We start from the raw sequence: 14,439 nt of genomic DNA on the forward strand, positions 1-14,439 counted from the left end.
TTTATCTTGCAATCATTGACTCAACCGAGCTACTGATTCAGCGAAATGTCTGCTAACTGGGCAAAGTGTGAGAGAAATAATTTAATAACAGTATGAAAAGAATTTGAAAATGCCTAAAATTGCCTTAACTACAGACTACACTGCCAGTCCTGAGCAGAATCGCTTTTTGCCTTCAAGTACATCAAACACACACAATGCTGTGAAGGCTCACCAGAGTAAGAAATAGTCCATTACTCAGGATGTTCTACCCTAGTGTTAATTTCTAACACAACACACACATACACACACACACACACACACACACACACACTCCTTCACTCTTGTCTGAGTCCAAGTTAATACAAAAGGTAAGACATCTTATGAAAGACTAGAGACTAAATGTGCATTTTGGGGACACTTTGCTATAAAACACACTCCTAGGTTATTTCATCACTGTGTGTGTTTCAAAGAGTGTTCTTTTACACGGGCCTAGGCAGACACACACCTGATGCTTGAGGTGGCTGCCACTGTGAAAGAGAAGGCAAATTCCCAGGAAGAAGATGTATCTGTGAAGTCTGAATCGCTGATTGAAATGTCAGTGCTCTGGAGAAGTTAGAATAAGTCCGTTGCCTAATTACAGCTTATCTTGGGCTAGATTTAACCCCTTAAGCCATTCTGCAATTAACAAGATGTTGGGCCTACCATTCTGGAACCAAGAACCACCACCACTACCACAACAAAAGAAACCTTTGGAATATAGTACCTTAGGAGACAGAAGTAATCAGACAGCATCTCAGGCCTATAGAAGAGATTCATTCCTCCATCTTCCTGCAGCCCGTCTCCCTGAGATTCCCACCAATGTACTTTTAACCTGCCCTGTTGGAACACGAAGCCTGGCATGATGGACTCCGTGCTTTCCAAGCCTTGGTCACTCACTATTTGGCTCTATAATGAACTATGTCTTTCTCCCTTGGGGAGAGAGCTGTGCTTCCTGTGTGCCAACAACACTCTAAAATAATTACTGAAAGTATACTATGACAAATATAAAAACCAGTAACATACTTATTTACTATCGTGTATTATGTTCTGTAGGTATCACTCCTGATGCAACTGACAGGACAGCCATCGGCATATGAGGAAGGTGCCATGTTTGTTGTGACATTATGATGCCTCTAATGTCATTAGGTGACAGAATTTTCCACTAAAATTTCAGTAGATGAGTGTCATATATGGTCTGTCACAGACCAAAATGTTGACCATGTGCATCTACACATACATGCACATGCATCTGTTGTAAAACAATGACCAAAAGTAGGAAGAAGAAATAACTGGAACCAAATTATAAGCAACACTTGCTTTATAAATTTGCCATAAATAATAATATTGTTCTCACAAAGGAAAAAATATCCTGAGAATAAGCTATCTAATGCTAATGAAAATACCAATGTTACAAAGATAAAGGATCAGCTTTTTGGTTCCTTAACCAATAAAGGTTTTAATGGCTGCAACATCACCTGAGTCAAGACTAGACTTCCAGAGCCAAGGGTGGCGGTTTGAATAAAAATGGGCCCCCCTAGGCTCATATATTTGAATGCTTGGTTTCCAGTTAGTGGAACTGTTGGGGAAGGATTAGGAAGAGTGGCCTAGTTGGAGGAAGTGTGTAACTGGGGGTGGGCCTTTAAGTTTCAAAAGGCCATGGCAGGCCCAGATACACTCTGTCCTCCTCTCTCACTCTGCCTCCTACTGCATGCAGATCAAAGTTCTCACGTACTGCTCAAGAGCTAACGATTTTGCTCCTTGACACATGATGAACAAGACTCACCCTCTGAAACTGTAAGCAAGCCCCCAATTAAATGATTTCTTTTATAAGAGCTGCAGTGGTCATGGTGTCTCCCTGCAGCAATAGAACAAGAACAAACACACCGAAGTAATTTGATCATCTGAGGTCATGTTTGTTCTGTATTCAAAACTCTGGTGGCAGAACTAACACTTTCCAAAGAGTTCATGTCCTGGATCATAGGGAAGGTTGATATTACAGGAAAGGTAACTGTGTGTTGTATGCAAGATAAAGCCTGTAGTCAAAAAGCCTCACTCACAGCCTTCCCCCATTGGAGACAAGCCTTTTCTTGTTCCCATCCTCCTTCCTTGTCTCACACAAGACTGACTGCTAGACAATGAAAATGGCAGTAATGTTCAAATTCTCATCTCAGTGGCTAGCCATGCATTCTAATTACACAGATCTTCCTAAGAATTATATTTTCTTTATTCTTGTTTTAGTATTTCTATCAATTTTTCATTGGAAGTGACTTGAAATTCACTAGTGATTAATGGTGGTATGCATAACCAAAGGAAAGATTTCTAACAAGACTGTCAATTTCCTGCTTTAAATAATTCCTGGGTATTACCAAACAGTCAAAGCAATACATTCAAAATAGAACTTCCCTCAAGGAACCAGCTCTATTTATAGTCTGTTAACTACTATACAGCAACCCAAATTAGAAACTGTGCCAAGCCTTGCTCGTACAAAATCAGACACCTACTGACTGTGCCATTCACACATAACCAACTTTGTTATTTCTACAACGTTCATCTTGGCCCCTGCCGTCCTTTAATCGAGCCAACTCAATGGCCTCCTCTCAGGTCTCTATGCACACTGTTTATTTCCATAAGGCTACATTAAAGCTATCTTCCTAAAACTGATATCGATTATCTTTCAACCTGAGCTCGATTCAAGGCTTTGACAATGTTCACTCTAAAACTCTTGTACCCATCATGTCCTGACCCACTCACAAATCCTCACCAATCTCTACCCTGTATCAACCCAGAAGGTTCTGACTCCCACAGCCACTGTGCCTACAGTGTCCCCACATCTGAATTCTTAAATGTCATATAAAGAGCCTGTTGCTTCTCTCCTATGTCCACGTCACTTGATTTACAAAACATATAACATATACTATAACCTGTTACATATTTGTGTACATTCTCAACCTAGAGATAGAATGATAGAAAGTAGCTGCCTCCTACCATCTACACCATGCAGGGCACACAGCAAACACTCAGTGTTTATAAAGTGAATGAATGTCTACGTAGATTATCATAGTTCAATGCAAAACTAAACAAAATCAAATATTTACCTTCCTCTAACAAGATAACTCAGGGACTGAGATTCATCCTGAAAACTCAGCTAAATCTTCAATCTTACCTTAAAAGTATTAAGTCAGCACTGTGATACTCTGAGATGTGTGTGCATTGTTTGGTTTTGTCCAAAGATCCCAGGTTTTTGTCCCTGCCTTACACTGACCTACCCTGCTGGCTATAGATGATAAGATACCCATTTCAGAAGGGACTTTGATCCATATTAACAATGCAACACAGGCCAAAAAGAACCTTACAGAAAGACCCTGCTGGGTTTCCCCATACACTCTATTAAGATTAGATATGGATGTCTCTATAAAACCCAAATCAGACATCATTAGGAGACAAGTTTCCAGAAGGTGCCCCAGATATGGCACAAAAGCCCAGTTCCTCATACCGCAGCTTAGGCAGCTCTTCATCTGTACCTCACACAAGTGAGCACTTTCCTGAGTTCTGTCACCCACTCAATTAAATTAACCAACATGGGAAAGGGAGGCACATATGAAACCCGATTTACAGGCCTACCAGTTAGAAGCACAGGTAAAGTAACGCGGGGCTTGGGGTGGCGTATGAAGGTGATCTCTTTGAAAACCAAGTCCCAAGACAGGTCTTCAGCTAGACACCTCTGAACAAAAATTGTACCTTCAAAGGGCACCTGTGTTGATGCTCACTCCCTAGCTTGTGGCGTTAGTAAGAGGTGAGTGGATCACAACAGCACTAACTTTATTAAAAAGCTTATCCAATAAAGAGTTCATATTATACAAATCACCAAAACTCTATGGATGTAACATTTATATAATTCCTGATTGTTTCTTGACTTTTCTTGCTGTAGGTAGTTTGTTGTAAATATGTATAATAATAAAAGTGTATATATTTTTAAAAATCGTTCATATTAATAGGGCTGCAAGGAGGTGGCCTGAATGGAGGAAGAAGGCTACTAGGGCTTCTCATGGAAGGATGAATCTTGCTCCTGGCCTCTTCAGCCTCCCTGCATGCCTGGCTCCCATAGAAGTGGCAGCTTTCCTGAACCATACCTTGCTATCATGGTGCTCCACCAGTTCATGTTTGACTGTGAGCCAAAAATCTTTATCCCTTAGGTTATTTTTCTCAGAGTATTTGTAGTAACAGTGATAAGTCTGATATCCCAACGGTGCAGATCAGAACGTAGCTGGGTTAATAAGCATGGAGCTGCTACTGGAATGGAACTAATTGCTTGTTTACTGGGAGGTGGAAATCCTAACACCTTTCAGGGTTGAAAAGTAATCAGTCATGACAGTATAGCAGGGAAGGTTCTGAGTCTCCTTCTCCTTCTACACACACACGCTGACGATATTTATTTATTCAATACATATTTTTGTAGCATTATAACACTAGGCATTTTGGTAGATAGGTGAAACCTTGTGCTATCCATCTATTTTATTCCAAAACACCTTCCTATATATTACTGTATTGATACAACTATCCTATAACGTAGGCAAGGCAATTTTTATCACCTTTGCTTTTTAGATGAGATATCTGAAAGCAAACAGTTTATGTGATTTAGTGACTTACTCAGCCTCTAAGCCAAAAAGATACAAATCTGCAGCTAAACAGCTGTCAACTAAATCCATGGCTATTAAAAACACTCCATGAGCTTCAAGTTCCTGCTCTACTGCCCTCACTTTCTCCATAGAGACATTAAAATACAATTTTAATGTTAAACTAAAGCATCAAACTTCAGGAAAATACAGCACCAGCATCTTCAGCAGCATCCCCGGGTCAGGACTCACCGGTTGTCCTTGCACACAGTCACTCTGTCTCCCTCGGGTATCAGTTTCTTCTGCTCTATCACCCCATAGCTTTCTCGGCACACCTTCGTTGAAAGCAGAGAAAGATGTGTTTTCACTTTTGTTAACTATCATTTGACTTTCTGGGACCCAAATCACTCAAAGGAAACTAGGAATAAACATAATTCAATGACTGTGTTAACAGGAAACTGGGAGTAGAATAAAAATCTGAGTCAGAGAACATCAACACCTTAAAAATATTTTAAGTCATGGAGTTATCAGTAAGCGGATTCAAGGAGAAAGTGACATGAACCGTATACAGTAATAGCTTGTACAAGTCAAAAGCAAAGAAGATTAATGTTTTGGTAATTTTCCTAAATGCACAGATAAACACAGATTCCTCTCTGCAGCTCATTTATTGAACTCAAGATATGATGACTGAAATAGTTCGACTCTGCCTTTGTTGTTTTGTTAGAAATCTAATGCTAATTACGACTTGTCATCACCATGAAGAACAGCCACAGTCACAAATACAGGAAGACTTACCGTGAAGTTGAGGCAAAAAGTTTCCTCCACATCTTCGCCAGGGTAATCTAGAAGCTCTTGAAGACTCCTAATCAAAGAAAGAAAGGAAAAGAGGCAAAGCGAATGTTGTAATGGTGTCTCTAACTTGATTAGGTCCACAGGTTTTGCCAAGAAAACTAGAGAAGAAAAGTCTAGAGTGAGCAAATTCAGAAAACAGAAAGAAGTCATGTAACCAATTCAGAAAGCCATGCAAGCAACCTTAGACAACAAAGCTAGCAGACTCTACTGACTGCCTTCACTGCTGACACACATTCCTAAACAGATGAGGAAATTCAGATGGATTTACATCTGATAAGCTTTTGTTTACTCCTCCTTGGCACTCCTTGGTATAGGCACATATGCAAGAGAACAGGATATGGTAAGGGCCTTTACCCACATACATTAGTGAAATAATCATTTCACTATTACAGAGAGGAAAAGGCCACAAAGTCCCTGTGGTAGTGTAAATGAGACTGACCCCCACAGGCTCCTGTATTTGAATACCTGGTCCCCACTTGGTGGCACCATTTGGTGTTTGGTTAGGTTTAGAAGGTGTGGCCTTGCTGGGGGAAGCGTCACTGGGGCGAGGTCTCATTCCTAAGCAGCTCTGTAGGCTTCCTGCTTGAGGTTTGAGACATAAGCTCCCAGCTGTTCCTGCCACCAAGGCTGCTGCCTGCTGCCTGCTGCCATGCTTGCCAATCACCCACACCCTAACCCCAGTGCTGAAGTCCCAGAGCATCAGAATCCCTAATGCCCAACATTCCTCAAGTCCAAAACCTCAAATACAATTCTAGCGAATATAGGTTTTAAAATTCTTTAGGAATGGGGGTGCAGCTCACTCACTCAATGCACAATAGTTCCTGCCTCAACACCCATTCGTAACAATGATAAAGAACAGAACAACCACTCAACAGACAGCAGAAAAACAGCAGCGTATAAAGCACAGCTATTGCCACTTTATAGGAAGGTTTGGAAAACATAACAACATAATCTATTACTTATAAAAGCCACTTCAAAACACAAAATGGGCAAATAATAGATTTTTCTGAAGCAAAACCACACAAACCAGTTGTAAAGATACACGGTTAATATCCACAGAAACACAAATGAATACATCGAAAAAAAGGAATTGTAGAAACAAATGACAAGGCATGGTAGGTGGGAGCAGCAGCTTTCTAAGTGTGGCCACCTGAGCAAAGTGAAGAATGCCCATCTCCTTTGAAAAGATGATTATTCATTACTGTGTGTCACCACCCAATATAGAGTCAGCCAAAGAACTAAAATGCTGAGAAATTTTATCTTTTATAAATGCAGATGTATGAAAAGGAAATATCTTCTCTATTGAGCAAGTTTTAACACTTTTAGACACATGCAAAAAATTAGTGATAATACAATAGACTCTCACTGTCAAATTGCAAAGGTACATGAGTTTAAAAAAACAAAAATCAAAACAACAACAACAAAAACAACAACAACAAAAATACCCCCAAATTTTGGAAGCCATCAAGTAACTTATATTTCCAGTATTAGACGCTATGGAAAGATCCACTTGCACTTATGCAGTAGCCTATGGAAATTAGGTCCCCAGTGTGCCCACTACAAGGCACCTACACCACATGTGATCAAGGAAGCACCAGGCCCCTCTCCACAGACCATCTTTCTAACTCTTCAGGGTTTTAATCTCTGGAGACTGAAATTTTCAGAACTTTAGACTTTGGAGATTTTGTTCTTCTCGAATCTGACTCTTTGGTATCATGACATTTGGGATTTTGTATACCATCAATTCCTGCTTCACTTACTAATGCAGATATGTGGTATTTTATTATCTGTCATACTGAAGAAACATATTCTTCAGAATGTACTAATAGAAACAACCAGCATATCCCTTCTCCCAATAGAATATATCCTCATAACTAAACCATTTCATACTTTTCCTTTAGTGAATCCAGCCCTGCATTTCTGTCAAGAGTTATCCAGGGGCTGCAACAAGGAGGGATGAGTGAAGGCATTGATATTGAAAGAGTCAAGTGTTGGGAAATCTTCCATTAGTCATTTTTTTCTACCAAAGTCACATACTGGGAAATCCCTCATTGATCATTGACTAGAGCTGCTCAGCAATTGTTAGAACTCATGGCTACAAAGAAGCAATCTCAAAAGATCTGCCATCTAGAACTATGGGATGTTTGGAGGGAAGTGCCAGCATATGAAAACCATCACTCTATAAATGGCATAATTTTAGGACATGATATAACAAAGAAGCTATCCTCAAAGTCATAATGTTCATTTCTGGAAGTTCTCAAAAGGACAGGGGCAATCTGAACTCTGACTGATCAATGGTTGATTGTCTGCTGGTGGCAGGGACTAAGCTGGACCAGATTTATAATATCAAGTGTCATGAAGTTCTAACTGGGACAGCTTTCTTGGCTGAGGACTTCAGTGCAGAGATTAACTTAGGTTGTACAAATCCATGTATATAACTGCAGGGTTTCCCAGTGATGTCAAGTTCAGTAGGTTTAATAATGTGTTGACTTATTAGCATGCACATGCCATAGCAGGAGTGTGGACAACTCCAAGAGTAGGTCTTTCCCTGCCAGGTACCAAACTCAAGTTGCCAGGTGTGTTCACAAGCACCTTTACCTGCTGAGCCATCTCACCAGCCCACATTTTAAAGATCACTTTTACTTACGAATTTATGTCCCTGCATACAGGTGTGTTCAGCTGGTTTTTCTTATAAGGTCAGAGAGAAGAGATAATCTCTAAGAGAAAGTAATCAGATTCAAGGCTTTCCTCATTAAAAAAAAACAACAAAAACGAAAAACAGCAAGACAGATTAAAAAAAATAAAAACAACAACAACAAAACAGAGGAAAGACAATAACACCCTTCATTTACAACAGAATTGCAAGCATCTTCCGTAAGAATGACTACACTATGGCAGTGGCAGTTCTCCCAGCTTTCCTCTTGTTGGGTCAAATCACTAACATGCCAGCCTTTGGAGGAAACCATCTTCAACTGCTACCCTCCAGGCTCTGCCTCAGGAGGTGAAATGAAAGGAGGTGACAGGCCCAGCTCTGGCCTTCATGGCAGCTGTGACCTACGCCTTTCTGCTTCCTCCTCACTGACTAAGCAAGAGCTGGCCACCTGAAAAACCATTCTTCAAAATATTCAAGTCTCAGACAGGGCTACAAAGCAAAGAACAGTCCCATCTCTTACTGCAGCCCTTCTCTTTAGCAACCAAAATAAACCAGCACGGCTGTGTCTCTCTCCTCTTTCTCCACACCCCGCCCCCCATATTCTAAACTTTTCAGTGCTCCTAATGAGTTCATATAATCCTATGTAAGTATGGCAGTCTCATTTCTAGAAAGTACCTCACACATTTTTCCCCTAGCACTAGAGGTTAAACCTAGGCCATACCTCCATGCTCTGTAAATACACTATTTTTGAGACAGAGTATGGCTTTGAACTGGCTGTGAAATGCAGGCCAGTTTTAAGTTCCTGCATACTGGGATTACAGGTGTTCACTCCTATGGGCAGCCAGGCTTGTTGGTTTGTGGTGCTGGGATTGAATTCAGAGTTGCTGGGATGCTAGACAAGCCTGGTACCACTGAGCACTACTGCCAGCCCCTGTACCAACTTAAAGCCACAACCTTTCCCCGTAAAAAAAAAAAGCTGTTCCCTCCCTCTGAAGCCAGCCATGTGTTTGTTGGCTGCCCAAAATCAACACAGAAAAACTCAGGAAAAAGGGGACACTTAGCCAAGAAACAAAACCAAAACACCTAACCAACCTCCAGCAACAAAGCAAACAGGAGAGACTCCTTTGAAAAGACTTCTAACAGTTGTTCAAAAAGCTAAATATGGAATTAGCATACGAATCGGCAATTCTGCTCCTAGGTGTACATCAGAGTAACGAAAGCCTATGTCTACACAAAAACGTACACAAATGGTCTCAGCGACACTATTCATAACAGTTCGAAAGCAGAAAAGGTCCAAGTGTCCATCGACTGAAGAAGAGAGGAACAACATACAATGTATGTGTATAAGGAGTGTTCCGCAAGGACCGTCTTACAGCGGTGCACCACGGAGTATTAGCTGCCAGTGTGAAAAGTCAAACACTGATTCATGTTACCCCAGGACAAGCCTGGACCACATACCAAGTGAAACAGACAAACTGAACAACACTGTAAGATTCTATTTTTAAAAAAAAATATCCAGAGTAGCTAGGCATGACAGTCCATATATTTAGTCCCAGCACTCACAAGGAAAGGACTGTGAGTTTGCCTTGGTCTACATAGCTAGTTCCAAGGTAGCCAGGGCTACATAATGGGACCTTGCTTAAAAAAAAAAAAAAATACACACACAGTACAGCAGACTGATAGAAGTGGAAGGCACAGTAGTGTCTACCTGAGACTAATGATACGGAGACCGGGAATAAAACATGAGACAGCAAAATGCCAGGTTGCCTCTCATGTGGTGAAAATAGTCTAGAAATGACTACAGTGATAGTCATACAACTATAAATACACTAAAGTATATTTTAAGTATTCTTTTCATGCGTCAGTTGTATGGTATATGTGAATTATCTATCACTATAGCATTAAACTTTTTCAGTATCTCATCTCAGTAGCCTCCCCACTGTTACCTCTGCACTATGACAAGGCTCAGGTTCTCCTTTTTGTGTGAGTTGGGAGCGGGGAAGGTACAAAATAATGAAAGCAGAATTTACTGTGTATTCCCGAGGAGCTATTCTCTCTCTGTCTCTGTCTCTGTGCTCTCTTTCTGTCTCTGTCTATCCCTCCCCACCTCCTTCTCTCTTCTTATTTTAAGGTTTATTACTTATTTTATTTTTCTGGGTCTATTTTTTATTATTTTATTCATATTACATCTCAATTGTTTATTACTTATTTTATGTGTCTGGGTGTTTTTGCCTGCATGTTTGTGCATGCCTGATGCCTGTACAAACCAGACAAGGGCATTGGATCCCCTAGAATTCAAGTTACAGAGGGCTGCGAACTGTCATAAGGGTTCTGGGATACAAATCCAGGTCCTCTGAAAGAGCAACCATGTTCTTAAGTGCTGAGCCATCTCTACAGCCCCAGGCCTCTTTTACTTCTCTCACTTGTCCACACAGGCAATGCTGTATAACCTAAAATGTTCCAATACACCCAAACTTGCATGTATGTTGTTTTCCATCTTAGATCCATGTGCTAGAGCAACGAGGACAGGTCCCCACACCACCAGCATAACTTTTTGCTCTTTTCTTTACCTGCCTTCAGTTGGTGACAGCTCCTTTAAATCTTCCAAGCCAGGCTTTACGTTGAGTAACTTCTTGTAGAGAGCCAAAGGGAAGTGGAGGTCAACCACAGTGGAGTTGTAGATAGCTAGTCCGCAGGTTATGCCAATCAAATGAAACCAGTTGTGCTCTACAAAACACTTTTAGGGTGCATGAAAATGTATTAGAAATAGTGTCTGAGGACCCTGAAGCACTCTACCACCTATTAATAATCTTTCCGTATTTTAGAATAAAGCCTTTATTTCTGTTAGCATGGTGAGTCTCATGAGCTGTTATTCCAGGAGTCCCTCAAGTGCTCAAGATCTAACCCAGGTACTTATGCATGCTAGATAAATGCTCTACCATGGAGCCACACCCCCAGCCCGAGCATGTCTTTTAGAACTTAGCTCTCCTCTTGAAATAAAATGTGAGCATATTCAGACACAAACTACCATTATTAAAAGAATATGTGACTGCCAATGCCAAACACATTATAAAACCAATTTCTTTTCTCATTCTTTTATAGCTTTTCACTGAAAGCATTTTCTTGGCCCTTTGAATATAACTGATTCGTCGTAAAGGATGATCCCACTATGCCATTAGAGTCCTGTTTGAATCACCTCACCCCCTCCATTTCTGACTCTGTTTGGATCCAGAGTAGCCTGTCCTGTGTTTCTTGTCTGTGTGGTTGAAACCTGGCCTACCCAGCACTATACAGCCACCCGGGGCCATGGACACAAATGCTCGGGTCATATTTGTTACCCAGATCTATGTGTTTCTGGGTTTCTGTGATGATGAATCTTGATTGTCAACTTGGCTGGAATCAAGCTGTCTCATTGCCTGTGCTGTCTATTGCTGCTGCTGCTGCTGCCATCAAATTCTAGCTTCTTTGGGTTCTACTGTGGACTAATGAGCAATGCTCTCCAGGAATCTTCCAGGCCTTCCCACCAAAGTGGACCTGCTGAAGCATCCACTCTCAAGGACTGAGCAACTGTTCCAGCACGCAGACAGCCACTGTTGACTACCTAGCACCTATGATGTAATCCAGACTAATAAAACCTTGAATATAATACAAATTCATCTTACTGGTTCTGGCCCTGTAGAGAACCCTGACTTATGGAACCCCCATACCAACGTTCCCAGTAACTGGCAGTTGTTTTTTCCTAACTCATTCTCTGGCATCTACAGTCTCTTTTGTTTTGGCCTACAGACTGTATAGTGGATGGCAATGTTTTCATTTTTTCAATTCTTAAAGAACCCAAAAAATATATCTAGCACTGGAAAACAGTAGGGTCTGGCCTGGGAGCTGTTCCAATCACTGGGCTGACTAGTTTGGTCTGTCTCCACTGCCCATACACGTTGAATTCTATGTGGCTCCCCTTCTCATCTTGTTTCTGTGCTATGATACAGAACAAAAGGAGCTAAACTAATCTTCTAAAGTTATTTTACTTTATAGGTGTAGAGGTGCTGTGCCCGCATGCATCCTATGCACACATGCATGTCTGTTGCCTGAGGAGGCCAGAGACAACACCCACTAGAACTGGGAGTTACAGATGGTTGTGAAACAACAGCACACGGATGCTGGGAATCAAACCTGGGTCCTACGTAAGAGCACCCAGTGCTCTGAACCACTGAGCCAACTGTCTAGCCCCTAAAACTAAGTTCTTCATCACACTGTTCCTTTCAGCCTTCATGAATATTATGGCCTGGGTCTGACCCACTAGACATGGCACTGAAGGCTCATGGCTGACAAAATCCACCATGAGTCTTGAAAGTGGGTCAAGCCTGAAGTCTGGACATGGTAGGCATTTTAATGGTTAATTTTGCAGTGCTAGAAACCAAGGGGCTTGTCTGACAACGAACAGAAAGTTTCATGCAAACTGTAATATGATGAACTTACTGTATCTGAAAACCACAATAGATTGGAATCTTGATAGTAGGTAAACATCCCATAAATGGGATTCAAAAGCTCTTTTAACAGCAAAAGAAAGAACTCCTTTGTGACGCCACCAGCATCTACTGCTTCCTCCCCATCAAAGATTACCTTGAAATATGAAAACAAAATGAATACTTCAGGGAAAGCAATGACCAGCCAAAGCCTTAACTATGCAACCAAGCAAGAGACCCGTCTGCATAACTGATTGAAAACAGGGGCTGTGTGTAATAAAACCCAGAAGTTCTAGGGAGAACAACCAGATCAACTGGTAGGATTATTAGGGTCTTTAAAAAAAAAATTCTTTTATGTAAGGTACTAGTAGTTGAACAGGAGTCACACACATGGGAAGCAAGTGCTCGTCCACTGAGACGTACACAAGTGAAACAAGGCTTTCCCACTGGGCGGCACCTCTGGTCCTTGCTGTGCTTTATTCCAATACAAAAATCTATCAAGTTGTCCAGAATGGCTGTGAACTTCCCCTTCTCCTGCTCTAGCCTGGTCATTAGCTGGGATTAGAGCTGGGTATATGTGTCCTTATTAAGACATTCTGGAGATGGTAACAACGTGAGTTGTTGAATACAGTTCAATCTGTTGTGGACTGTGGTTCTGAAACTCCTGAAACCAGCATTTATGAAGTAATCTGAAAGAAGTCATTCAATGTAAGCAACTTCAAAGAATTAACTCTCCCTCAGGATTCCTGTATACACCAAGTTTCACACAGGGCGCTGAGCACAGTAAGCTGTCCTACGTAATTAACGCAGCCTATGTGAAGAGTCCTTTATCATCCATTACAAGTTGTTACGCTTGCCTGTACTAAGAGGCTTTGTAGATGGCATCACACTGTGCCATCTCTCCATTTCTCATTCACCTTCTTTCCCTTAAATCTTGGACATCCTAATCTTCCTGGGTGAGAGCTTGGTTGTTGTAATTTGTCAAACCCTTTCATCTTCTATGACTGTTTCTGACACTCTAGAGGGGGCACACTACAGACAGCAGAAGCAGAACCCCATAATCTCTCACAAGCCAACAGCATTTAATCTGATGTTACAATGGGCTGGGTTTTTTTTTTTTTTCTGGTGACTTGACAAAAGGAAGTGATTAGATTCTTGTCAAAAAAAATTGAAATCCATGATGAATGGCTTCCCGCCCTCTGTATCTGGTAAGATCTCTGCTGCCATGTGCTTGCGGATGTACTGAAGGAATACATGGAAGGGGCTCACTTTGAGAGGCTTCTTCAAGTCGATGTCAGAATGAATGCTCAGCTCCCTCAGAGCATCTCCAACAAGGTGGTTCCTGCGGACGTGAAGGACCAGGAAGGGGCTTCTGGCCAGCAGAGGCTCCAGGGTGAGAAGCATAAAGACATTCTGCAGGTTGGCGCCGTTGACTGCCACCTGGAAGCGGACAGCCATGCAACTGTGAGTACAGCACAGAGCTCGCACATCCTCCAGAGATGGCTGACTGCATTTCCCTTTTGCCTTTTCTCTAAAACCTTAACTTTCTTCACGGCCGGTACTTAAACTTACAGGCCACATAAATCTTTCTAATAACAACGAGATTAGCTGAAATAATTCGTGAGTCACATGATCTAAATCATTAGGCCAAGTAAAATGAATTCAACTCGTTGACACTACAATAACGATATGCTAGAAGGATCATGGCAGAGGACATGAAAACACGAAGCCAACAAGCACTGTGAAAAGTGTCGTTTTCAGCCGATAGCCTGCAGGCAACAGTGTCAAAGCTGTGTCCATGCGGAAGAGATATAGATATACATGGACAGCAAGACAGAAA

General features: G+C 41.5%; 1 protein-coding gene across 1 annotated transcript in view; it reads right to left on the bottom strand.

Annotated features, from left to right (window-relative positions):
* Herc3 (HECT and RLD domain containing E3 ubiquitin protein ligase 3) overlaps window positions 1-14,439 on the bottom strand; it is an 81,004-nt gene that overhangs the window by 20,909 nt on the left and 45,656 nt on the right. Inside the window, exons 17-21 of the mRNA XM_051152266.1 lie at window positions 13,869-14,039; window positions 12,613-12,756; window positions 10,707-10,873; window positions 5,427-5,493; window positions 4,884-4,966 (exon numbers count right to left, since the gene is read on the bottom strand). Of these exons, the coding sequence (XP_051008223.1) occupies window positions 4,884-4,966; window positions 5,427-5,493; window positions 10,707-10,873; window positions 12,613-12,756; window positions 13,869-14,039 (632 nt within the window). The remainder of the gene's footprint in view (window positions 1-4,883; window positions 4,967-5,426; window positions 5,494-10,706; window positions 10,874-12,612; window positions 12,757-13,868; window positions 14,040-14,439) is intronic.

Source organism: Acomys russatus, chromosome 10 (genome assembly GCF_903995435.1).
Source record: "Acomys russatus chromosome 10, mAcoRus1.1, whole genome shotgun sequence".
NCBI classification, from domain to species: domain Eukaryota; kingdom Metazoa; phylum Chordata; class Mammalia; order Rodentia; family Muridae; genus Acomys; species Acomys russatus.